Raw genomic sequence first — 27,631 nt, 5'->3', positions numbered from 1 at the left:
TGCTTTATGGAGGTGACTATCCTGTTATGGAACTATGTTTTATACAGACTGGAATTTCCCTGGGATGCATACAAAGTTCAAGTCATCTCACTGGCAGCTGAAAATACCTCTGATAAATAGGGTAAGGGCCAGGACTAACAGAGTTTAATAACATACTGTTCACAGGGCATTGTTGTCAGCCTTAGAAGGTGATAGGCAAGTGTGCATCACTCATTTAAATGCCTTTTCATCTATGAAACCTTTTAATTCTCTGAATTTAAACTCCTCACTTACTCGAAGCACCTGTGGCTGGTAAAGGTTAAGTAGCTAGGATGGGAAGTGTCTGAGGGTGGAGCACCTGTCTGTGCTTGCCACAGGGTCTCTGAGCTCAGCACAAGTGGCTCACAGTTTTGGGTTTGGACCTCTAACCCAGGTATATTTCAGGTGGACTGTCACATGTGTGCTGGGCACAGGTCCAGATGAATCCAGCCTGACAGAGATGTTATGGTTAGATTAACTTTGACCTGTTAGTTACATTTTGCAATCAGAGTGGTGGAATCATGATTGAGACCTTAAGCTACGTGAACTATGCTACACCCATCTGCCTGTCAGCATGAACCTTGGTTCTCAGGCCACGTGGTTGGAAGAGCTCCACAACCATGTTGCTATTAAAGCAGTAGCTCTAATGAACAAATCCGAGATGTGTTTCATGCTCCCAAATATCACCAAAGACAAAGGGCAGACAAAGGGGTAGCAGGTGTTGAAGACAGAGGAAAGAGGTTTGGCTGTAGGCTGCAAGTAATCTTCCCTGATGCAGTTTCATCCATACTCCCTCTTGGAAGAAGCTCCTGGAGTGAACAATCCTTCAAGCCCCATCTACAAATTGTCTTGAAAGGGCTTGGGACCATCACAAAATTCAGCCAAGGGGAAAAAAAAATCTAACAATTTTCAATATGTAATGTCAGGAATTGAGTACTTGAGTGTAATCATTAGTCCTCCTAATATAGGTATATTCTAAATATTTGCAGCTGGTCCAAGGCCTGAAGTTACAGACCTGCTTCCATAAGGGATGAGCTCCCATCCCACAAATAAATGATGTGTCTACATTCCTTCTCAGGCAACTATGTCTTGGCACAGGATTTTTGTCACATCAGACACATCTACAGAGCCTCCAGGTGATTCACTGTGTGGACTTTGGTGCTGACAGCACCTTACAACTTTCTGAACATTCATATTTAGCATATTTCATCTTAATTACGCTAAGCAGCTGTCAGAATCTCCTAAAGGAAATCTCCCCAAAAAGGTCTGTCAGGATTCTTAGAATCAAGGTTTGTGAAATGTCAGTTTAAGGAAAACTTTACTGAGAGTCACTGACCCAGAAAATCTGCTTTTCTGGCTTGGTAGGGATCATTTGAGTAGCTAATGGGTGCAAATTGAAGTTGGGAGAAGATTTTTACTTCCCAATGATACTCTCAATACAGTCAAGAACCAAGTGAGTCAAAAGAATAGCTCAAACTGCCTTAATACTTCACCAGATCATTCTGTGCCATCTCTCCCGGGATTATAGATCATTAACTTCTACAGGGAGTCAGAGGAATTCCCATCAGTAATCTTTCCTCTCATTGAGGTTTCCATTACATTCAGCACAACCTGCAGCTAGTCTTTCTTAAAAAATCCTGTCCTTCATATTTATTAATACTATTGCAAATGCTTAAAGCTGAAGGAAGCCCAATCAGAAAAGTGAAAGCAATAAATATACATATTAATAATAAGAATATTTCTGACAGCTACACTGGAAGCATAAAAACTTCTTTTCAAAAATCAGAACTGTTCAGTGACAGTTTTCAGTTCTATTGCTATTATCACTTAAATATATTTATATAACACTTCTTTATCACCATTCTCTGTGACATCTCTTACAGCTAAGATGAATGTCTATATATATCCCTCTCTTAGTCAATAATTAGTTTGCAAAATCAAGCAGCTCATGTAGCTGAGCATCAAGTCATTTCTATTTGAAAGTGCCTCATTTTATGTAATTATTATGTATAATTTAAAGTAAAAATATATTTAAAAATTTAAGTGCCTGAGGAAACTCTGAACTTCTCCTTCAAAATATTCAGTAACCTTTAGTTATGTCCCTATTGCCCTACTTTTTCCATAGGTAAACTTTATTGCAGTACTTATGAATCACAACAATGAGCTCTTCTTTATTGCTGGCTCAAAAGAGAAACCCATTTCCCACCATGGCTGTGTGTTCAAAGGTACAGTACAGAGGGCATGCACTGTGACCTTTAGCTCCAGGTGAATTGCAATTTGGAGTGGTGAATATCAGACTCCATTGTTCCACTACCAGAGAATGTTCTTGTAATGACAGAAGCACAACAACAAGATGGGCCTGGGGCTAGGTGATACTTTAAGGCTCCTTCCAACAGAAACCATCCTATGATTCTGTGACAGCAAGCACTGTAAGCCGTCTACTCCAGTGCCCAGCTGCTGGCAGCAGCTAAAAGAAGATATTTTGGTAAAATGTGGGGGAGAAAAAAAGCCACTGATTCAAAATTATGTAGGGATTGAGGATCTTGCCTTCAACAGAACTTTCTTTCAGTTTATAAAACTTCTGAAAACCAAACCAAGACACCTTAATTAAAAATTTTAAAAAGCACCACTTTGAGCATTTTTTTCTTAATTTAAACTGCCTCAGGGAATCTCCCGCTACCAGCCCATCTCTGTCACAGTGTACAGGGAGCTTGTGGGCAGGACAGTGGCAGAAAGTGAGACATAGTACTCTTATACAAACAAATATTTTTAACACCTGATCTTAAAGCTTTTTGAAAAATACTTCAGCATTTCCCTGCCAGCTGTTGGCCAGTGCCAGTGGGTGACAGCTGGCAAATTAACTCACTCCAAAAAAGAGAAAATGGTAACACTTGTTTGCATTCCCTAACCAGTGATCCAGTAACTCCTGTGTAAGGGCATGGGCCCAAAATTTCAGAAGATTCTTAATATAACTTTTTTACCATTTACAATCAAGCCAGACCTCAACAGTTTCCTTTTCAACTTGCCACCTCAGGACCCTTGCCCAGACCACTGCCTTCTCATCCTACCCCTAAGTTACATCATCTTTCCTCCTATCTTTTTTTCCACCTGCCCTACCTCAACCTTCCTCTGCTGCCTCCTACCTCTCCTTAGGCTTCTGCTACCCTCTTTCTCCTGTAATATCAATTTCTGCAGCACCCACGCTGAGTTCAAGATAAGAAATTCAAGATAATTTACAAAGTCAGTCTACTCTGGTATCAGAGATCCTCTCAGTGCTTCTCAGTGGTGGGGAACAAGAAGTTCTGAAGAGAAGGATCCACTTTATACATTTTTTAATACTGGAAGGAGTTCCTGACAGGGTCCCACAGCCTCATAAACTGATACTTGATACTCAGAAGATTTCAGACTGGGGACCTTTGAGTAAAATGTGTAGTTCTTTGCCCACAGTCACTGATGATGGGTGGGAACTGCTTGAGAGCTATCACTTCCTCAGCCGGAAATGTTGAAGCGCAAGGGGTCAGTGAATGCCTGACAGAAATAAAAAGATACAGCCAGGTAAGCTGGCCTGGGCTTACATCCCATGTCCAGCCTGCATAAATGTGATGTCAGAGAAGAAAACTCTCCCTGCCTTGAGCATTGTGCACTAATGCACAAATCCTCTGACTCCAGTGATCACACTCAGAGCCTTTTGCCAATGGCAATGCTGCATCTCTTCTGCAGCTCCTTCTATTACTGAGCACTTTTATTTAAACACCACAGTAGCCTAACAAGAATTATATGTGGAAGTAGGTTTCTCAGAGCCACTGTCAATGTTATGCATAGCAAGTGGCAGCAATGTTCCAGCTGACTTACTCTGCTGATTGTCCATGAATAGGCAGCAAACTCTTTCAGAGGGTTCTGGAACCCTATACAATACACCAGTCTGTACAGATGGATCACAGAACTCAGCATGACCATGGATATACTGTATTTTTACATCTCTCCAGTTCTGGCCCCCCAAAAATCAGAAATTAAATATGTCAGTGAAGTCAGAGGTAAGATACACATCAGCACAAATAGAGCCACAGAACGAAGAGCTGGTAAGAAGGGCTCAATCACAGCATCACACCTTCGTTTTGGATTTTCCTTTGAAATAGTGTTAATCTGCTTTTATAAGCAGAACATCTACAAGATTTTGCAGAATACTTGGTGTGTTTCTGGAGTGAATCCTAATGCATAGTTTCATCAAAAAGGCATTCTGTTTCCACACTGCAAGTCTACTCTGTGATGCAAAAAAATCAGGATACATGGGCAGGACTGGGAGATTATTGTAAAAAATATCATCTGGAATTTGAATAAGTGTTCTATGTAGTTGCATCCATTGCACTTGAGTTCATGGGGGTACATCACAAAGTTAAAGCATGCAAGGCCTTGAGCAGGACTATTGTGTATCATACCAAGCTGGAGAAGTACTTTCCTGTCATGCCAAACTTCTGCTTCTTACAGTTGCCAGGTCTAGATTATGACAATAGAAAGAATATTTTCAATTAAGAACTAAGACAGATACCAGGGCTCGTTCAAGAGACTGATAATACCAGTACAGAAAACGACTAGCTTTCTAATAGCCTGATAATGACAAAAAAATAAATACAAATGTCAAGATCAGTAATACCATTTACTGTTTGTTTCAATAATAAAATCTTCTGCATTCCAAAAATTTTTCATAACATAGGAGATTTGGCAGCTGAAAAAAGAAGTCTGTTTACTTGCATCCTCACCTTGGATAGTGGAATATGTCACTATTTGGATGTTTCAGATAAAACTGAGAAATAGTAGGAAAAAAACCCTACCAAAACCAGCTATTTTGCTGGAGGACTGGTTGTGATAAGTGTGCTAGGAGGAAAGAAAGGAGACAGGGAAGAGAGGTAAGTATATCTTATCCCTTTAAAAAGAAATTAAATTATGCTAGGACAGATATAAAAATAAACCTAAATCAAAAGGAAAGTAGGATTAATCAAAATAGCTGGTCAAGGTCAACAAACAGAAAAGTCAATGGAGTCTCCTCAATATCTATTTTCAATAAATAGAAGCAAAGGAGGTAAGGCAGAATAACACTTCCATCTGAGAGTCAGAACTGTGGCTGAAATATAATTTAAGAAACATGTCAGTCTGAAATCCCTTCCCAGCACTCTTAATAAGAGCAAAATGAACAGGATATTAAGAGCCAAGAGATAACTCTCCTGCAATACTGAACAAACAATTCAGCAAAGTGAGTAAGCACATACTGGCATTTTAGCCTGCATTCAAGTTTCAGCATCTTCAGTGAGAATCTGATATCTGCCTGTGCACTCCTCCCATGATCATGGGTCTGTCTTACACACAACCCTGCCTTCAATCTGTGGATATGAATGTGTCCAGTAGCTGTGGAGCTTCTCATGGACTCAGAAGAGAGACAGACAGTCATGTGCAAACCCTGCAGGATTATGCACAAGACAGTTCTGCACAGCACCTCCTGGCACCTGAGGGCCATGATTTAAAGTGTGACCATGACAATTCAGGTAGATGCTGATCTGTCTTTCAAATTAAACTGCTCTGAATTCTTTGCAGTTTCAGAGTCAAGGATCACAAAATTGGACATCATTGAAAGGAAAGGTCCAGGACAAAGACAACTATCAAAATCCAGGAAATCAAGCTGACTAGTAAAGCTTCCCACAGGCACAGTGAGAGCTCCTCTACTGACCTTCTTTGCAACATATGGTAAGTTGTGCACCCTCTTCCTGCCCCACCACCCTGGCACCATCTACTAGGAATGAGAAGACAGTAAAACTACTGCATGAAGAACCAATAAAAATGGGTGTGATGATTCTGAGGTGGCACATTTCTCTCACTCACTTCTCTGACCATAGGAAAAAGTCTGTATGTAACAAAATTAAAAACTGTAAATCAAGAGTGTAAGCAACACTGCAACTTGCCCAGTCCTTTTGAAAGGAGTCAGCTAATAATGTTTTAGCACTTGGAAATATTTGCCTGTACTTTGAATTCCTCTGTTGTCTATTCCACTAACTAGATTTTATATTCTGAGGACCTATTTTCTCCTCTGTCACCCAGAATATAAAGTGTCATTTCAGGATATTGCACTCTTTCCTGAGTTCAAGAACCACATGATTCTAGAAGTCATAATATTATGAGCATGCTTAGATCCATGACTTCATGCCATATGACTAAAGCATCTCTTAAAAAGAAACAGTCTTCTTTTTCACACTTCTTTGTTGTTAACAATGGATCTGCACCCATAAATCTGAAAATACAACCCTGTACAGCCAGAGCAAAAAGTAATGAATTCATATATAAGCTACAGAACAAACAAAATGAGAAAAAGGTATTTGAAGTGAGGTGATTTCTGTACATTTATCAGTGTAACTCATGCATGCTTGATGGTGGTATCAAAGCGTACTAATTTGACACATGTTGAACCAGCGCAAGATAAATAAGTTCACTTGTGCTCCTTCTCATCTCTCTGAAAATGATCACTATCCCACACATCCACTTTTCATTTGAGAATTTGGTAGTTCATATACCACCACAAGATAAAACATTGACAGTGACTAATGTAATGAGCCTGAAGCACTAAAGAAAGATGAGGAAAAAAAAAAAGTTTTAAATTTATGGCTTTTTATTCTCTTGCTTCCTCCCAACAGGATCTGAAAATCTTGAAAGAACTTAAGTGCTTCAAAGAATATCCTTTGAAAATCATGCTTACAGGCAGGAATACAAATTGGATACTAGTCCCTAGGCCACTGGCCTACCTTTGTAGAAGGGTGGCTTGCGTTTAATTTCCCCTGACTAACAATTCCCCTAATTTAACATTTGAAAACAAGAGGACTTAAGGTTTGAAATTTAAAGTAAATTTTTTTTTTCTTATTAAAAAATGCCAATTAAAAAAGTTTCTGATCTGACAAACTCTTAATGCTATTTATATCACTAGTGGCATCATGACACAGCAATTAAATTATAACCCTTTCACTAATAGAACATAATTTTGCCTATTTAAAACAGAAGGAAAGAAACAAGAAACTTTAGTTCAAGAGAGCCTCAAGTAACTAGATACATAGGCAGGCCATAGTTAGTGGAAAAGCAGAAGGTACACAAATAATTTTTGTTTGATTACAACCAAGTTTGAGTTAGGGTATTATATGAAGCATTACACGAGCTGTCATTAACTTCTAGCTGATATACATTTAGGTAGCATTGGGTCATCTACAACCTATTCCATAAAGTCTTTTCATTTTATTTATGCTACTCTGTCACACAGGAACTCACAAAGCATACTATGTTCCCTAGTTTGTGGACTGTATAACTAGAATTTTTGCAGCTTAGTTATTTTTGAGGATTAGTAAAGTTCAAGTATGAAGTTAATGATTTAAAGTAATTACTGACTATTTTTTTTATATAGCAGCTCATTTCCTACTCTGTTTAGGCAAAGAACAGTTTTAATATCATCTAGTATTTAAGGAGAGCAAGGAAAAGGAATGGGACACAATATGTAACCCCCTTGTAAAATCATTATGATTGACCCAGTGATCAAAGAACCAAACTTTTTCCCCAAAGACAGTAAGTTTTAAAAACATGCCATCAGTTCAGAATTATTTCAGTAAAATAACAAACATCAGTTATACTCAAACCTCAAGCCAGGATGTACATGGGGGAAAATATAGTCCAATCCAACACCACTGTTAAAAATTTGGGATGGGGTTGCATTAGACAGCCAGGAAAAAAACTTCTCTGGCTAACTGCGCCACCTTATGATTTAAATTTAAATGGAAAATTAAATGATTGTCCAGTCCATAGAGGAAAACACTTAGATCTCTAGACCTAAAAACGGGATCTGGAGCTTACTTTATTCCTTCTTACAGAGAAGTGCAAGGCTGCTCTGTATTGCTCTTCTGGTTAAAAACCATGCCAGCAATATAAATGGAAAAAAATACATTCAGTCTTGCAGGATTGTGTTTCTGTAATAACAGTATACACATCCAAATCAATAAAGCCAGGCAAATAGCAGAGTAGTGGTTTAGCAATCTTAGCGTTGTTGGCTAAGTATACAATCAACTCTAAAACAAATGCTTCATAATCCGTAATTCTCCTGTGTAAATCTCTACTCATATAACCCTGGGAAATAAGAACGCTTTACTTCTGAATCTTTTTTCTCTAACGTTTAAAACATGCCAACTGTAAGCCCTAATTTACAGCCAACGGCTTGCAATTTGCACTGAAATCTCTAGCCAGACACGAAATTAAACAGCACAGATATCCAAAGGAGTTACAGCATGCATTTAAATACATTAACCACATCCTACCTTGCATCCAAACATCAACGATAAAGTGTTGTTGGTGCATGCAACTTTGCAGTGGCAAATCATTGGTGTAAAGCAGTCAGGATTTTTAACAATAGGGCACATTCCTTTAGTGCTGCAGTAGTGGCAGCCTACTGAAGGCTGAAAACAAGTAGCTAACACAGCACATGGAGTGGCAACATATGCTGCTCAACAGCTAGCTTTCCTCTTGCTGGTCAGAAGCAGCCTGCTTGAATCTCTACCTGGGTCCCATTCAGCCATCCCCTTCTTTGTTGGTGAATCAACGATGCAACAATGATCACGGATCTCAGGATTTCCCTTCCTCTGGGAAATTAGTTTTTACATCGGGAAAAAAAAAAGCGGGGGGGGGGGGGGGGGGGAGAAAAAAAAGAGAGAGAAATGGAAATGAGGGGGACTAGCAGGTGTGGCAGTATTAGCATGTAAAAGGATGTAAACGCCTACTCATAACAATCACATAAGATTGTCATGCTAGCTGAAGTGGGCTGAAATTATTCCATCGGAAGAAAAATACTGCAGCTCCTGATTTGGTAAAAAGCCAGTGAGTTGCTGCAATACATAGTCATAGTGTGGAGAGAAGAGGAAAAAAAATGACTTATCTAAGAAGCCAGGATCCTCAGCCTTTATCAATATGCATTCCAGTAAGGATTCCCTTCCCAGCGCCTCCCCGTGAAAAAGAATCAAATCAGTCGCAACTCCGGAGAAGCGATGACCTTTGCTTTCCCCAAATAGATGAATCTCAGCAGGAAACAAACTGTACTCAGAGCTGAAAATCACAGATGCTGGGAGTTTGTAATAAGAGAAATACAAGCAACATTTATCCAATCCTGGCTTGCCACATGGGAGCTTTCTCCAGGCACAAATTTACAAATAGACAGGTTGAAGGATTGCAGGAGACACTGAATAAAGATATGAAGTTACATGGAAAATGCACCAGCATGAAGCTAAAACATCAAGCCTCTTTAAATTCTGCTTTGGAGGCAATGTAACTACTGACTCCAGCTAGTACTGCTATCCTGCAACCTGAAAACATCTTGCTGTAAACCAGAAAAACAATAATTAAAGAAGTTTGGGAGCATAATGCTGGTTTGGTTCTGTTACAGCTATCGCTGCTCCTTCACTTAAAGGAACACCAGCTGAAAATGCATAATAAAGCACTTGGATGAGCAAACCACTAGCTGTGCTTTTTAAGAGGATTATTTATATCAGAAGTTGGATTAATGCATCCTCCAGGTTTAGGTTTGGTCATAGAAGATGCAAATACAAAATGAAAAGACCATGATATGGAAAGTAAAATGATGTCCTTAGTGATTTCAGGTGATAGCAAAGTAAACCAAGTAGTTGTTTCACAGTGCCCTGACCCTGCTTTTCTGTGACTCACTAAGCTCTGCCCATCAAATTAGAAACTCTTCCTAAAGAAATGAGAGCAGCTTGTCTCCCTGGCAATCACAAGTGAGTTCTTAAGTCACAACTGAAACAGTTTTCTGTAATAAACCCAAAGTAGAAATTTGTTATACAACAAAATAGAGAAAATGGCAAATGGAGGTCCCAGTGTGAAGCCAGATCAAGCAGCACAGAGGATGAATAGCACAGGATTTTTTTAAAAGCTGCCTGAGATTGCAGACCCTAACTTAGGCAATCTCTTTTACTAAGATTTTGTGTTTATGTAAGTATAGCTATGTGTATGTGTGTTGCATACTTCAAGTAGCATTTCTTCAGTATAACTTACCCTTGCTTTGCAAAGTTCCAAGCCATAAAAGAGTAAATCTCTTAAACATCTTTGTTACTACTCTTGCACAATACAGTAACTTTATCCAATTTTGCTGTGCAGTTACATTTCAGCTTGGAATAATGTTTTCTGATTGTTTCTCACTCTTTTTTTGAACTTAGCACTCACAAGAGCCCAGTAAAATTACAGCAGTTTCTAGATGGAAGTAGCAGACAGAGCTGCTCCACAGTCAGAGCTACAACTCAGCTCCATTTCCAAAGATTTTTTCAATTAACAAGCTCTTAGAGACCGTTGTCCTCAATTCACTCAGCTCTCACTTTTCTCCCAACCAGCCTGGACATGAGCCCATGTGCCATGGGAGTTCACTGCATGGATGCCCTTCAGTCGCTGTTCAATAACCTAAGTTTGTGTGACCCATGAGTCCAAAGTGACATCGCAGCAGCACTTCTCTAGAACAGTGACTGAACTTGTTTAGAAAAGTACTGTGGTGACAAACATCAGCTGCAACACTGCTGAATCTTTGATCTGTTTATTCCTAGCTTGCCTGTCTTGTTATTAAGCTATATATTATACAGATTTTTCTTTCAAGCACTGTCTCTCGCATAACCAGCACTGGTGTAAATATAGAAAAGCGTAGTTTCCATGACAATACATTCCATAGTTACAGCCAGCAGCCACTATCATTAAAACATGAATCACAGTGCTACCTTAAGGTGTGAGCACACTTCATCACTGGCCTTAGAAGCATTAATTTGGGATGGGGGTGGCATGGCAGTATTTTTAGGACACTACTATAAAATGCCAGAAAACCATGCTATTAAACTATTTTGGCCCTTTTAATAGCCACCCATCTTAGAGATTTCAGTGATCAGTAACTCCCAATCTGTACCAATCATTAGCATTTCTAAGAGAAGGATCCATCACATCTGTACTTTTCAATGTTTTAAACACGATGTCCTGATTGAAAACTGAACTCAATCACACATGTGATTTCTGATTAATATGCATATGGCCCAATTCAAATCACCTGCATTTATTTTCAAATTCCAATCTCAAAAAAGGGAAAGACAATCAGCCAGTTAGTCTCTTGGACCATTTGGATCTTGGATTCAGCTGGCTCATGCTTTCAAAAGAGAAGACATATTATCTGTTCATTAAAATTACCGTTTCTTCCCTAGCCCCTGCCACTATTGCAGATCTTCAACCAGAACAGGTTTCACCTGTGATTTCATTTCAGTGTTAAGATGCACCAAACAGTAAGCATCCAAGTATATTGCAAGGCACGAAATTCATCCCTTCACACTTCAGGTAATCATTGCTTTCAAGTGAAAAACAGTTACCTGACACACAGCCATTTGGGAAAATCTCAGAAAAAGGAAGATTTATTCCAGTGACAGATTTGAATAATAACTCGCATCACAATTGGCCAAGACATTTATTTCCATTAAGTGATAATCACATACAGAAAAATGCTATAAGAAAACACTTGCTCAGAGATCCTTCTCTGTCTTTTCTTTTTTTACAACAGCATTTATCATACACACAAGTACAGTAATTTCACGACTATAAGGCGCACCCTTTTGACTAAATTTTGGTCCGAACCTGGAAGTGCAACTTATAGTCCAGTGCACCTTATATGATGTACAAAGCTGTGACATTTGCCAACCCAGAAGTGCGAGCCGTGAGCTGAGCCACGAGGGGGGGCGGGAGCGGGCAGCCGCAGCCGGCAGGAGCCGGGCAGGGTGGGCGGGACTGGGCAGCCACAGGCAGCCCCCAGCCAGCAGGAGCTGCAAAGCGAGGGAGGGAGGGAGCGGGTGGCCCCGCGCTACCCTGAGCCGCGGGCGGCCCCGAGGCGTGAGCTGTGGCTGCCCTGAGTCGTGGCCGCCCCGAGCCCCGCCTCACCAGCTGGGGGCAGGAAGGAGTGCCAGGCCCCCGCACACGGGAAGGGCACTTGGGGCTGCATTTAAAGGCTACACCAATCTGTAAAAAATGTTTGCAAATTGAGCACTTGCCAGTAAACTCCACGATCACAGGATTCCGTTACTAATTCATTACTTTGTTGGGAAATCTTCCGACTCCCAGAGGTGCACCTTCTAATCTGGTGCACCTTATAGTTATGAAATTACTGTATATTGCCACTTGCCCACATACACATTTAAATCACTGTCATACTGCAGGAGCAAGAATCCTGGCAAATCTATGTCCACATTTTTGTGCTAATGGAATATTCAGAAGAACACAAATTGTGGTTGTTACTCTATGAAGAGTCCATGGATCAGTTTTTTTGAGCCCTCCAGCGCTTTTTGGGGTTGAGTGTGTTGACCCAGCCACTTGCTCACAGCCACGGTCTGATAAGACCTCTCCTGCTCTACCAGCTCCTCTGGAAGTTGCCAACCATTCAGATCTAGGTTTTCCAAAGATGTCTGTCTGCCTTTCACAGTGCACCATTTCATGGAAATGGATGAAATAACTTGGAACTACTGAGTAGCATTTCAGGAAGCATTATGATCATGTTTGCATGGTGTTTCCTCACTTAATGTGCATATATCTCCTTCTGTACTGAAGCTATTTCAAATAGCAATGCTTAGCTTTGCACCTGACATGTCATATGAGAAAAAAGAAGGCCAATAGAAGTAAAAAACAAAAAAATTAAAAAGTTAAAAAGTAAAGACATGGAGAGCCACAAAGAACTGATTTACCTTTGACTAGCTGAGGATGTTCAATTTTAGGATTTTTTAATTCTCTGATGTTTCTGTTGAGAGGACTGCTTAAGTTTTGGTATTATGGTACTTTATGCATTTCCCCTTTCCCGATTTCACTACTCAACTTCTGTTCCATTGCTATGCCATTAAAAACTCCACTAACCCTTACAACATCCATTAGATATGAGAAGATCATGATGATCTATAAACCCTTGGCCAAGGTGTATGATTATTGACTTGCTTCTAATCTTGTGTTAAAATTCAAAACCATCTTCTTTGCTGCTGCTCTCTGAAGTCCCTGAATACTAATCAAGCCTCTTAAAAACTAAACCTAGTTCAGACAGTGATTAAAGAGAAGTTGTCTTCTCAAAGAATCAGATAAAAGAAAAAACAAAAAGGCTTGTTGCACCACAAGCAGCATGTACAAAGGGAACCAGAGAACATAAAAATAAAATAAACTTGAAAGATGCCCCATCAAAATAGAAGTGATTGCACATAACTGTCTCACATGTTCCTTAAGAACAAAACAGTCTCACACCTCTAGTCTAAACCAAAGTTTTTACAGCTGTTCTGTCTTTGGAGAGGCTGCACTTAGGGGATTTCAAGAACCTCAGCTATGTCTACACTTTCTGTGATCTAGTCATTTTGGGGTATACAATGGGATGTCAAGCCTTCATTTTGCTGATTTTTGTCTATTGATGAATATCAGAATCCTGAGTTTAGTTTGCCTGAAAATCCATCTCCCTTTGGAACAGTAATCATAGAATGGTTTGGAAGCAACTTTTAAAGGTCATGTAGTTCAACTCTCCTTTAACAAGCAGGAGCATTTTCAACTAGATGAAGTTGCTCAAAGCCCTGTCCAACCTGGCCCTGGATGTTTCCAAGGATGGGACATCCACCACCTCTCAGGGCAACCTGTGCCTGTGTTTCACCATCCTCATTGGGGAAAAAAAAAATCTTTATATCTAGTCTGAATATAGTCTCCTTTCGTTTCAAACCATTACCCCTTGTTCTAACACAACAGGACCTGGGAAGATCCCTGTTCCCATATTTCATACAGGCCTCCTTAAGTACCGAAAAGCAGCAGGAAGGTCTCCACAGAGCCTTCTCTTCTCCAGGCTGAACAACCCAAACTCTCAGCTGTTCCTCACAGGAGAGACATCCCAGCCCTCTGATCACTTTTGCACTTGCTCCAGCAGGTCCATGCCTTTCCTTCACTGGGAATCCCAGAGCTGGATGCAGCACTCCAGGGGGAATCTCACCACAGTGGAGCAGCTGGGGAGAATCACCTTCCTCAACCTTCCAGTCACCCTTCCATTCCAGGACATGGTCCCACCTTTTGGGCTGTGAGCATGTATCATTGAAGTCTGCCCAGGAAAGACCCCACAGCCACCAGATACCAGCTCAAGAGCTGCTAATTTTCTAAACCTCATGCAAAACTGTGCTTGAACTGGTTCCAAGGTTGATACAAGACTGAACTCTCATGCACGCTTTTAGAAACAGGAATAAGGCAACTTTTTTTGTATGTCCAAAGGCTCAAGGAGTAGATGAGGCATGGACTGGTCCTGCAATGAGCAGGAGATGAATAGGGCTGCTGGGGTGGAGATGGAACAGAGAGCTCCAGGGATAAATGTGTAGAGACATATTTGCCACATCTGTGAGATGTCATTGGCACTGCTGAGACCCCCTTATTCCACTGTCATGAGCAGCAGCTGCTCCATCTCACACAGTGGCTTGTGACAACTGATTTCATTTTCACAAATCACTTATGGAGACAGGGATGAGTTGCCAATTGGCTCCTGCCAACAGCAGACCCTGCTGGTTTGCTTCACCTAGAGATGACAAGGACATGGAAAGTTCTCCTCAAGCACCTTGCAATCTGAGCATGGAGGCAGACAAAGGCAGAGGATAGATTGCATGCTCTGAAAAAAAACTTATGCATCAAGAATTCAGGTGTGGTAGGTAGCTTGGAAAAGATATGACTCAATCTCCCCACCTGAAGATGGAATTAATTACTTCCAATTAAATGCCTATATCTCTACATATGCCATCCCATAACAGTGATTTTTAAACTAATGGGAATACTCTTACAAAAAGTACTCATGTTCATAAGTGTTTATATATTCTAAAGTGCCACATTCCCCTAGTTATACATTAGTAACTAGTGAAAAACTGTCTGAATTATTTATAAAAATAATTTTGATCTGTTAAATTATTTACACGGTCACCAACTACATATAATTTTTTTAAGTAACTTCTCCAGCCAGTTATAAATTTCAAACAAAAATATGAGGGGAGAAAAAATAAACTATCAGCTTGAAAGAAAAAGCAAGCATATTGCTGCCAGTCCTCAACAGATACAAAACAGCTCTACTTATATATGAAGATTCCTATTTATATCGTGTATATGCATTTTTAAGGTTTTCTGTAACAAATCAGAGAGAAATAAAGGCCTGATCCTGTTGGCACAGAGTGGAAACAAGCACACATAATATTCAAAAAACATATGCCTTACTTTAATGTCACTAGGTAGACCTAGTGATTCCTTCAAGTGTTTATAGTGCAATACACATGCATCTAAAAGAGCTTGAAATGATCAGTTTAGCCACCACATGTTAGAACTCTCAAGGACTAAGAGCTGCAGTATCCACCCAGGCTACTGGGACAAAAGAGGGGTTAGCCTACAGGGAATTTTTGTTGATATCCTGCTGTTAGCACTAAACTGGCCAGCTCTGCGCATCAATGTGTACTGAAGTTATTGCACCACACCCATCTTTGTGTTATGCACTGAGTGGCGGCATTAGGCTGGCCACAGTCCTCTCCTTGTGGTCACCAGCTCTGCATGCACATCCTTGTGCGAGCAAGACCCTCAGTAAGAGGTAGGAATTGGTAGGAATTTTCCATTTGTTTTCCTGCCTCCCCCTGAATCCATTTACTACCATAACACCCATTGATGAGAAGCTTTACGGGCCTTCTAATTCTGAATCTTTTTTGTTTATTCTGAATCTTGGCCCTCATATCTGTATCAGCTTTCTCAAAATGTTGCAAGGGAAGGAACAAGCAGCAGTTAATTTCTATTCATCCTCTCCATGTCACTCATGACTTTATAAACAAGTTAGACACCAGGAGTTGTGCATCCTCACTAACTGGTCTCTCTTCCATTATGAAAAGTTGTAGCTTAATAGATCTCAATCATTCTTATAAAAACAGCATCTCTATATTGGAGGATGATCATTGATTATCCCAACTTGTTCTACTTAATTCTTTCAAGCTTCATCAGAGATTATACACTATAACACCCTTCATGGCCTTGGTGTTTTCCTCTAAAATCTCCCCATCCCTCTCAAAGTGTGCATACAAATGGTCACACTGCTCTGCAGAATAATTTCACCCATCTCTCACTTACAGTAATTCTCAAAATATAGTCCAAGTTTTTTATATTAGCTTTGCAACAGCCTTTCATTTTTCACTGAGACACTCTGGAATTCATTTCTACACCATTCCACCTTTCCCTGCTTCCTGAATAATCAATACACATTTGGTATTCGTGCAATTGGATATCCCTTTCTACATGCAACACTTAATATTTGTACTTCATGTTATTGCTTTCAGGCCATTTATTTATGTTGAGCTTTACACATGCCATTCCTCTGACAATTTCTGGTGTGCTCTGTGTATGGACTTCAATAAAAAAGTACTTGGAAGCAATTCTTCCAGGGATTTAGACTAGCTACAGCACAGTGTGTTACATCACCAAAAAGAGTTTCAAAAGGGGAAATCCACTTTCAAGAAATGTAACCCTGGTTTCTGAAGAGATATATACACTACTTTGACCTCACTGCCTTTGGACACAGAATTAAAATGTTGGTGATCATTAAGGGCCCACATAGATGGGAAGTTGATAGATACTGTACCCAGCTGATGGCAAGTAAAGAATATAGTGTCTAATAGTCATCTGTGAAATCCTTTCATGATCTAAATTAAAGTTAGGGAAAAAAAAACCCACAAAAAACCCACAAAATCAAAATCAAATTAATAACCCCCCAAACACCTCCTCCATTAAAATTACCCCCACCAGTTAGAAATCATTACTATTACCTTGACCTGGAAGTGTTTTGTAAAGTCCTGGATTAATTTTCATATGTGGCTCCCATAACTGGCTTTTAGTGGAAAACCAATGCATCTACAACCATCTCTTGTACTGAGACTTTCAGACTGCTGCTGGCAACCTCAGAAAGGAGCCACCAGAACCCAGCCTTTATTTCTTGTGTCATATGGTACTACTATTCAGAGAGAAATAATAAGCATAAAGGAAAAGTGCTTGATGAAAGCAGAAGTAAAAATAAAACCCATGATACATCAGAACTCATGAGAAGGTCAGACTACTTGACACTTTGGAGAAGTGAATTTTCCACATTACTAGCATTTTAAAAGAAAATCTGTTATCCTAATTGTAAAGTATCATTCAACTGAGCTATAACTGCAGGCATAAATATATAAGTAAATAAATAATAAGTGGACCAGGCCTAAATCTAAGTCCTATGCTGTTAAGTCTTACATTACTTGCTCCTCATTGTTTTCAAGATTTTTCTCTGGCTAAGGGTGCAGGCACCCTGGCTGGGAGAAGCAGACATACATTTCATGCTAGAGTTGAATCCAGGCTGTCACCACATGAGCTAGAAGCAGGGGAATACCTTTAGGTTTGTCTGTGAAATTTTCCTCAGAAATTCTCCCTGACATATAGAGAAAGAAGTTCTGATTACAAGATGTTTGAAATTTTTTCCCCAATTTCTTCTATATATAAATATGTCCATCTTTCCAGTTGCCATTAAAAGTGAGCATTTTCTCAGCAGTCAGGAAGACTGTCAGTGATTTCCTTCAGACTCTTGTAACAGGAAATTCTGTTCTCATTTCTGGCAAATGCCACTATCCTCATAGCTTTTAGCATTTAATGGTTTTACAGCTATGAAATTCTCATTCCATGGAAAAAAAAAAAAAAAAACAAAAAACCCCACTAACCCAAATCCAAGAAAAATTCACAAATAAGAAATTGTGCAATTGTCATCACAGCTAAATCCTGTATCAAGTCTTCCATTGAAATTGTAGCAAAAATATCTGTATGACAATATCTAATTTGGCTCTCTGTTTGTTTCTAACCTCACCATACTAAGAACAGACTATGGATCTTGCCTCTGGACACAGTGGACACACAGGATTCCCTTAGGTGTAAATAGGGGAATAGAGACTGCAGTTCCCTCTGTTAAATATATCCATCCCACACCTGGGAAACAGCCACCGTCAACCAGGGAATAAACATCAATGTCCACCACTGTCTTTTTGGAGGGAGAGCTTGACTCCAACCCACACAGAGGTACCACGTGGCTGAAGAAAAACATTTCTGAAAGACTTTTTCTTCTCTCAACAGTTCCTGTGGGTCTCTCTCCGTAACCTGACCAGTTTTTCACAGCAGGAGAAAAGATTACTCAGGGAAAGCTGCTTTGTGTGTGGCATAGTCACCAGCTTCTCTCTGCCCCCATGGGCTGATGCCCATTGCTATGGCTTTAAATACGAGCTGTAAAGCCTCATGGCTTACTAAAAACAGACGGAGGAGAAGTGAGCTTAATTCTGGGCTGCCTGGGAATCCTATCAATTCATGGGAGCTTCTGGACCAGTCACTCTCAGTCAGAGCTCCCATGGTGCTCACTGTTCTGGCTTGACCCTCTGTGCTGGGGCACATCCAGGGAGAAGCACAGGGCTAGTGACAACAATCCTTCCTGGCCAGCACTGACCACTGGCCCTGTATAGCACCTTTGCCTTTCAAAGCCAGGGCAGAGACTTTTCACCCTCAAAGAACTGCCCAAGTGTTCTCTGTCCCTGGGGTTAGGGGGTACAAGCAGGGTCTGTCACTGTTGGCCAAAAGGAGCAGTTGTGTAAATGGAAGACATTAAGGAAAAGCACACCTCCAACTCTTTGTTGGTTGGGAATGTCTCCTACCTCCAATGCTCTACCATTCCTGGGGAAAGAGAAAGACCTTCCTAAAATGATGTTTTACAGAGTCCTCCAAAGAGTCCATGGGAATAATAAGGTAAAAATAAAAACAAAGTTAAGAGTTATTGGAGGGCCCAGTGCACAGTCCTCTACAGATTATATTTTTAATGCCTCAAAGATGAGGAGCTTAGTGGAAAATCAATGCTTTTCTGAGGGAAAGAAGCCAACAGAGCTTAAACTGCTCCCAGTGACTGCAGGCCTGTGAGAGCCTGCAGAGCCCTCCTGAGCCAGCCCCAGCTCTGTGTGGTGACTGAAGAGCATCTCCTCACCCAGCATAAGGGCTGCTGAAGGGGCTGCTGCAGGCACAGCATGGCCCCAGACCCTGGTGCCGCAGGCAGCTCCCATGTCATTCCGAAGTGCCTCCACAGAGGCGATGCTAACACAAAGGAACAGGCACAAGCTCAGCTTTGGTTGTGGAACAGGAGCCTCCCTGTCCTCCTCATAACTAAACCAGTCACACCAGGCAGCCAGGAAAGGAGCGCAAGAGAGCCCAGGCCCAGAGCTGTTTGACTCTCGCCTGGCTGAGAGCTATTGTGAGTCAGCCAGAGTCGGACGGAGAGGACCATAATTCTCAGGATGGCAGCATCCTTGGTGCTGCCCCATCCAGGTGGGGAATGAGCAGCTTTGGGGCTTACCTGGGGAGAGCTACCCTCCTGCTTCTGCTCAGTCTGCAGTGCAGCTGACTTGTCTGGAGCAAGCTTCCAGGAAAAACAAAAAAAGCAGGCTGGGCAAAGTCTGCTCACAGGCTGTGCTGCAGCAGGAGCATCCATCTTAGATCCAGTGGAGGAGGAGAGCTTGGACAAGCTCCCTTTTTAAAGCAACAGTGCTCCCACTGAGCATGGCAAGGAAGAGGAGTGCTATGCCCCAGCAGTGGTTGTACTGGATGTCTGCAGAGCACTTTATAGGCATTAGTTAATTGATCTTTGCAAACACTCTTTCAGCAATTAAACATCACCTGTCAAGATTTACAGGTGCAGAAAATAAGCTGAGGTAATGTCACCTGGTGCAGAAGCAGCCCATGATTTTAGGGTGCATGGAACAAAAGTCATTTGGCCTGATTTTGTTGGTGCATCTACAGGTTTGTCTGAGTGATAGTGCGAAACATCTGTATTCTGGTTGTAAATAAGAGTAAACATCTGCTTTTAAAAGCCAACCACAGGGGTATTTCAAGTCGGAAATTTTAAAAAGATGGCACACCGAATTACTAACCTTTAGGATAATGATAGCTTTTATGACCAAAGATATCTGAGAAGAAAAGTCTAGAGTCAGGTTTAATCCGATTTTGTCTGTCTGCCTCTTTTCATGCATCTAGACAGGCTATGGCTTCCCCATGGATTCCTGTGGACCTGCTGGCAGAGAGTCAGTGTTTGAAAAGGAAAATAAAACTGTTTTTAGTCTGCATGACCTGAAGGACAAGATGGGACACCCATCCAAGATGGTTCCATGACCACACTACAAAAACTGCCATTAGGAAAACAGAACAGTTGTCCTGAATTTATCCTTCTGTGGCCACTGGCCACTCAAACATTATAGAATGGAGAAAATGAGGAATGAATGTAGGAAGCAGCGACACATGCGGGACATGCCACATGGCTAGGAGCTGATATTAACTGAGTAGTACAAGAGGTTTGTTTGGTTTGCTCTTTATTCTCTTCAGGGCATATTTTGTTCTATGGTAGACCCTTAATAAACATCACACTTTTAGCTCTTAGTGTGCTTGACCAAAGAGCTATAAAAGAGACCTCAGAGGCTGCCCCTCTGCCAGGTTGTTGATGCTGCAGCAATACTTGACCAAGGCCCAGATTTTTAGTTAGATAGATGCATTCTGGTACCTCGTGGGATTTTCCCTTGCAGGCTGAACAAGTTTGAAATTAAAATTAAAAAACAGGGCAAGTAAGAACACCCACTAGGGCCTACTTGTGATTGTAGTACACAAATAGCTTTAAAAATCTCAGGTTTCTCTCATGTAGGGCTCCAAATTGGAGAATTCTCTTCCCTTACTGCAATAAGACAACAGCTGAAGCCCTTGTTGTCCTTCAAATTGTGCTTCAAGGTACATCCATGTATTCAGGCAGCCTGTTTTTTCCTCCAAACCTTCCAGATGTGTGAGAGCTACAAGCTGAGTATTCCCCAAAGGGACAGGCCTGGAGGAATTCAAAGTCCTTCGTTAGGCACTCTGTCAATGCTGTAAGCATCGCTATTTAATTGATGTACTGTTTTTATTATACGTGCCCTAAGGGAGTGTGCTGACCAAAGTCTCTTGTAAATTGAATATATAAACAAATACATAAGCAAGCATCGTTGCCTTGACCAGCTCACGGTGTGACAGCAAAGTCCAGGCGGTTTAATGTGGTTTTACACAACAATCCAGCTGTCTGGAATGGCTTGTTTGATCCTCATTAACCCTGGCAGGCTCTTCCAGCTCCTTGTTCTACCTCAGCAAAGACAGAGGATGCCACTCTTACTTTTCAGATTTCTAAGGTCACTTTGCTGATTAAATATGTCATTTTAAAAGCTTCCTATAGTGTGAAAACTGCCAATTTCCTTCCTATATTTGGAAAATGGGTGAAGAATTTTGTCATTTGCTGTTAAAAGGAATGAAGTAGTATCCTTCTATTCTTTCCCTTTCCTTGTTGTTGACCTGCCCCACTTCACAGTTCTGCAAAGTCACAATCTCTTTTCCTTCTTACTTGCGTATTGTTTGGACCAATGTACTTCTCAAACACATGTTTTAACAAAATCTTAGAAAATACAGCTGTACCAGCCAGAGTCAGGATTAAAGTGCAAATAAAAAAAAGTAGGTACCAGCTGGAGAGATAAGATGGCTTAAGAGAAAGTCTAGAAAACAATATAGACATGGGAGCCATTACCCAGTAAGGGCTGGCCATCCAAAGCCTTGCACTGCTGCTTGAGCAGGTTTTGCAGCCCATGCTCATCACTGGGCTGCCTTGGAAAAAGCACTATCAGTGCCCCAGCTGGCTTGTACACACCTACAAGAACTGAAGCCACATGCTGACTGCAGCCAGGCCTTCATGCTCATGAATGTTATGCATGTGAGAGATTTTACAGCTGTGAGTCATCATCTTGCCTACATTCATGTGCTCCTTTCCACTCTGGAAGGAAAGTGCTTTCATTGACGAAAAGAAAAAAAATATAGGTTTCAAGACAGATCATGATGCAATCATACTCTTTTATAGTGTTCAGCTTCTTGTTATGAAATATGATTCCCCTGAGGCATGACTATAGAGTGTGGAAAAGTGAGTTAAAATGGAAAACAGGTTGTGGCAGCCACGCCTCTATGACTGCCCAAATCACTTCCTCCGACTGTAGACATCCCTCATGGAGCTGCTTAAAATTATCCTAGGACAGTTATCCTAGATTTTCTTCATATGGAAAGGCAGTAAGTGTCGTTAGGATGATCTTTAGTACAGAGCTTAAAGAGACTGAAGAAATGAAGGTGGACCGTACTAGAGACTGAACAAAGCCCACATGTCCCAGAGCTCTGTGCTCTTTCCCCCTAACCATGTTGCAAAACTATTGTGGGGCAGTGTAGGTGCCATAGTCAGGCTTTTATGTAAACCAAGCAAAAAGAAAACAATCTACCCTATTTCTCCCAAATACAGGAGGTCGTTGGGGCAGACACTGACCAAATCAAATTGAGATAAAATCAAAATCAGGAAAAATATCACAGAAGAGGTATTTCTGAAGGGATGTGCAGATCCCTTGAATTTGGATATACTCCTAAAATTGCTTCAGAATAGGAAAATCAGGTGGGATGCTTCCTTCACTCCCATGAGAAACTGGAAATGTTTGACCTCAACATATGATTAGCTGTTAAATGACTTTCAAGGAGACTTTCCTAGGATAATCTACTTAGCCTTTAGCACCCATTTATCGCTTCATAGTGGAGATTAGGGTTGATCCTCAAGAATAGCATTACTTAAGAGTGTCAACTACATTTTTTTCAGTTAAGTAAATTATTCCTTTATGGGAATAATGAGAAAATCTTATGACCTCTTTTTCTGTATTTAATGTATTGTTACAGAATAGGTGACCATGAAAGTCATTTAAGGAAGGATGGAAAAGAAACACTCTACAACTGAGGAAAAAAGTCACCTAAAGAACTGATGGACTTGTGATCACCCAGAAGGTTCTCAGCATATTTCTGAATTATGAATATGATGTTTGCCACTTTTTGCTACCAGGTATTTACCTAAACACTTGTTCTAGGTAGAAATTAAAGAATCCAGATAAATTCTTAAGTAATTAAATGAAGGTGAGACTCAATGTCTGGACAATGAAAAAAAAAAAAGTGGCTAAGTTTATGATTTTTAGACATGTTCTAGGTGCTTACAAAAAAATTATGTTCAACTGCATCCAACTCAGACCAAGAAATTCAGCATATCTCATAATGAAACCTCTTGAGGGCTCTTCCCCTGAAACTCACACAGGCCACATCCACAGTTCACAGCACTTCATCTTGGATTTCCATGACACTAGAAGTCCATGTTTCTTCTGTGTGTGTCTGAGGATTCTAAACATCCTGGGATTGTGCTGGACAACTGCAGTTTCCAGACTGCTCACTTTCTCTATAGCAATTTTTGTGTCATGGGATATACCCCAGAATGTTGGTTTGGCTCCAAAAGCCAGACAAAATTGGATTTACATTATGTAACTTGTACAGCCAGAGGACGAGGCCCCTCAAATGATCCAGGAAGCTGAAGATATCCATGGAAAGACTGACCCTCTCTGATTTTTATCAAAATGGGTCCTCATAAGAAGGAATTGCAATCAAGCCTTAGGAAGCAGCTGAGAGCTGGCAACCGGAATCTCCAGGATTAGAAAATGGTGTTTATCACTAATCCTTTGGTCAAAACGACAGGACGAAGGGTAATGGCTTTAAATTGAAGGAAACTTAGTTTAGATTAGATGTAAATAAGAAGATTTTTACAAAGAGAGTGGTGAAACTGGCACAGTTTGCTCAGAAAAATGGTAGATGCCCCATCCCTGGAAACATTCAAGATCAGGTTGGAGAGGGCTCTGAACAACTGGATCTAGTTGAAGATGCCCCTGAACATTGCAGAGGGGTTGGACTAGATGGCATTTAAAGATTCCTTCCAGCCTATCCTATTCTATGATTCTGTAATTCTGTGGTTCTCTGACATGACTCTCATCTTGTTCTGGGACATTCAAACACCAAATGCCCTCTTCAGCTAAGGTTGTTTGCCAGAGTACCCTGTTGTGACTGCTTTCAAGTTTTAAGTCAGAAAACACTCAAGGGTCAGGTTGATTGACAAATTATCTTAATTTAGCAATTGATTTTGCCTCAAATGAATTGTTTTCATGTGTTTACTCTTGACCTTTGGCAAACTGCTCTTTTACAGGAAATTAACTTAAATTGCCCCACATTTTTCACAGGAAAAGAGCACAGGCACAGTCAATCACATGCTCAGCAGACAGGTGACATCACTTGACCATGAGTTCAAACAGGTAGATGAATGTGCAGGACTGTGATCTTCAACTTTTGTTATTGTTACCTCTTTTTCAGCATCATTGTTTTAAAGATCTTTGTCCTCTCACAAATACCTCCCTCAGGTTATTCCTGCCACTTCCTAACATACGAATTTTCCTATATTTCTCAAAGGTTAACGTCAGTGTACATCCAGCCAATGTTAGACTCTCAATCACATTTTTTTCTGTCTGTTTTTAGTGACTTCTATGAATTAAATTTGTACTATACTGCATGAGATGAAAATAGCACCCCAAAGGCTTAATAATCAAAGTCAGACCACTGAAAATTGTTCTGGAGAGGTGAAAAGTATATATTTGTCTATATATTAATTAAAAGATAAGTAACTCATCTTCAGGTATTATCAAAAATTACAGTGTTTAAAGAAACCAATTTATTCAGCTGTGAAAATAAACACTGTCTTGTTTTACTCTGGATGATTAACAGAAGTAGTGAATGGCTGGAATTCTATTATTCTAATATGAAACCACTTTTCTGAATAAGATAAACTGCCAACCACAACCAATAATTATACCTTTTTTCCCTAAGGATATGCAACAGTGGTGTCTGTTTTAGACTATTGCATTTTCAGCCATAGGAAGGAGCTAAAGTTACATAAATTTCCTGGAAGAGGACTTGGACAGTTGCTTTCCTGAAATTGTGCTGTTTCTGGTATCAGTCTGATATACAAGTTATTTTATAGTTGTGACAGAGAAACAATAAAAAAATTGCTGAACTATTAGTACACAATTTATGCTTGCCTTTGCACCTCACAAAAAGATGCTTTTGTATTTTTTGAAGAATATTGCTAGTGATAACACAAATATATGGCTTCAGCTTTACTTCCCTCACTGCATCTTTATGTGCAACAATGGATTTTAACAATTTAGCACATGAGAATAAATATTAAAAAGAGGCATTTATGCGGCTCCTCAGAGTTTAAGGATTCTCGCATGGTCAAATCCTCCATCGATGTACCAGGGACAAACACAGCTACATTTGGTTTTGATGGGAAATATGTGTGATAATATTTCACATATCAAAGCCAGATGGAAATTATGTGCTGTCTAACTTTAACGAGTGCTATTCTGTAAATTGGAGTTGCCAGGCTGAGCCAGGCTCATGCTGGAGGGCTGACAATAGCCAGAAGGTGGGAAACTGCCTCAGCACCAAGGCAGAATGGCAAACCACAGCTGAACCTCCCTCTAACATCCATATGAGATTTCTGGCTACTGGTAAAAATTACTTTTCTAGCGTAAACTGGTTGGGCCTTGGATTCCTCACCACTTTATGCCCTATATTTGGATAACAACCATCTGGGAGGTCTTTACATCTGTAAACCTGAACTGTCTTTAAATTAAGAGAACTATTTACAGGACTTCTGTAACTGCAGGTGACAGTACCGTCACGTGAGTGTAGGTTGGCATCCTGAGGCTCTGTCAGCTGTTCCTTCTTGCCACCTGTGCCTGTCCCTCCATGTCCCAGGCAGTCTTATCTTCCCTCTCTGCTGGCACATCCCATCTCTGCCAGAATATCACGAAGCTTGTGTGAGATCTTGGCACAGAAACATAAAGAGGAGAAGCTGAACAGTATTCAGGAGCTGTGGGAGAATTCTAACTACTACTGTGGCTGCTGATCCATTTTGAGTATCACAGCCAGGAACTCCCATCTGGAGTCTCCCACCAACTGCTCTTGGGCAGGTTTCGATGCAGTGGTATCAACAAGTTGAAACTTGACCCTAGAGAGGAGTTTAAGCAGAAGTGGAAACTCTACCCATAACCAGTCCCTTTTATTTGAGATCTCAGGATGCACACAGGTAATATTTTTAGGCACTTCTCTGCCATTAGGTGGGTTATAAACATCCTATAAGAAGGATTATACTATAAACATCCAAAGGAGGGTTAATTTTAACTTCCACTACTCTGTTCTAATGAAAAACCTGAAAAAAATCTTGAGACAGAGGAACATAGTTATGAACTGACCATTCCTGACACTAGATATTTCTGTAGAAGTTTCTTACAGCTATCTTGCACAAAAAAATATATTGCCATTTTTCACTGCAGACACATTTCTCATACCATAAGAAAATCTGACAGTTCTAAGAATTTCTTGTTTCTTTTTTTTGTACAGAAAAGAAGACAGAAGACTGGGGTGCTTTTACTTGAAGCAAGGAATGTTCTATGCCATGCATTATTTAATGAGGAAAAATGTAGATCATGGAATCTCAGGATAATTCATGTTGGAAGGGAACAGAGGCAGCCCTTGGTCCAAACTTCCCCTCCAAACAGGATCAACTATGAAAGCACAAGAGGTTGCTCAGGGGTTTTTTTCGTTAAGCCCTGAAAGATTCCAAGGATGGAAACTGCACTGCCTCTCTGGGAAACCTGGCCCACTGCTGGGCTGTTGCAGAACAAACTATGTTCCCTTATGTCCATTCTGTACCTCTCTCATTTCAGTCTAGGACAATTATTCTCATCCTTCCACCACGTGCCATTCAGGTCAGTGATTATTTCCCCTTGAAGCCATTCCTTTAAAGGCTGAATGGGACTTGGTCTTTTTCTCCCCTCAAAGGGAAAGTGTTCTAGCTCTGACCATCTTGGTGGACATCTCCTAAACTTGCTTGTATTTAATAAACATCTTCTTTGTACTGGAAGATGCATGGGGTTTAACAAGCTTTGGGAAGAAGAAAGTAATCACTTCTCTGGATAGCCTGGCTCTGCTCCCATCTATGGATGTTGAATTTAATGAAATTTGTGTTGGCCTTATTCTCCAGACCATCCAGGTCTCTATGGATAGCAGTCCTCCTTTTAAGCATATCAACTTCTCCCTTCATTTTGGTGTTTGCTGACCTGATGAGCACATGCTCTTCATCCCCAGACACTGCTAGAGACCAGTTGATCCCAGAATAGATTTTTGTGACACACTTGCCATCAGTCTCAAGGTAGAGAGTGACCCGCTAAACAGTGCCCTCCAAGTCTGGTCATTCAACTAGCGTGTTACTTATCTAGCTGTCCAGAAACCTGGATACAAGAGGAGGCAACTCAGAAGTCTTATTCTAGTGGAAATAAATTATGTCCATGGGTATTTCTCATTTACTTGAGTATTCATTTTATCACAGGTTTATGGCAACCATGGTCTTGTCTGAGGTAATAAAATGCAGATATATGGACACCACTGCATTTTAATAACAGCTTGGATGACCTAGAAGAAGCTCGATTGTGAACAGAATGGAATTCAGGAGGAAATTTGTAGAGATCAGGAAGATCATAGAAAGCAA

The 27,631-nt window shown here is 40.6% G+C and overlaps 1 protein-coding gene across 20 annotated transcripts in view; it reads right to left on the bottom strand.

Annotated features, from left to right (window-relative positions):
- The window catches only part of DLG2 (discs large MAGUK scaffold protein 2), a 1,022,753-nt gene that overhangs the window by 637,347 nt on the left and 357,775 nt on the right, over nt 1–27,631 (bottom strand). The window contains exon 1 of one of the 20 annotated variants that reach the window (XM_033052905.2): nt 19,481–19,614. The exons of 16 other annotated variants lie outside the window; for them this stretch is intronic. Coding sequence is in view for 3 of the 4 variants with exons in the window: in XM_033052896.2 (XP_032908787.1) it covers nt 8,352–8,453 (102 nt within the window). In the remaining variant the exon portion in view is untranslated. Of the gene's footprint in view, nt 1–8,351; nt 8,697–19,480; nt 19,615–27,631 lie in introns of those variants that run through there. 3 more of the 20 variants (XM_033052896.2, XM_033052899.2, XM_033052900.2) reach the window with 3 other exon arrangements.

This window comes from Catharus ustulatus, chromosome 2 (assembly GCF_009819885.2).
Source record: "Catharus ustulatus isolate bCatUst1 chromosome 2, bCatUst1.pri.v2, whole genome shotgun sequence".
NCBI lineage: Eukaryota > Metazoa > Chordata > Aves > Passeriformes > Turdidae > Catharus > Catharus ustulatus.
Note: the sequence above shows the minus strand (reverse complement) of the source record. Positions and strands in the feature narration are given on the sequence as shown.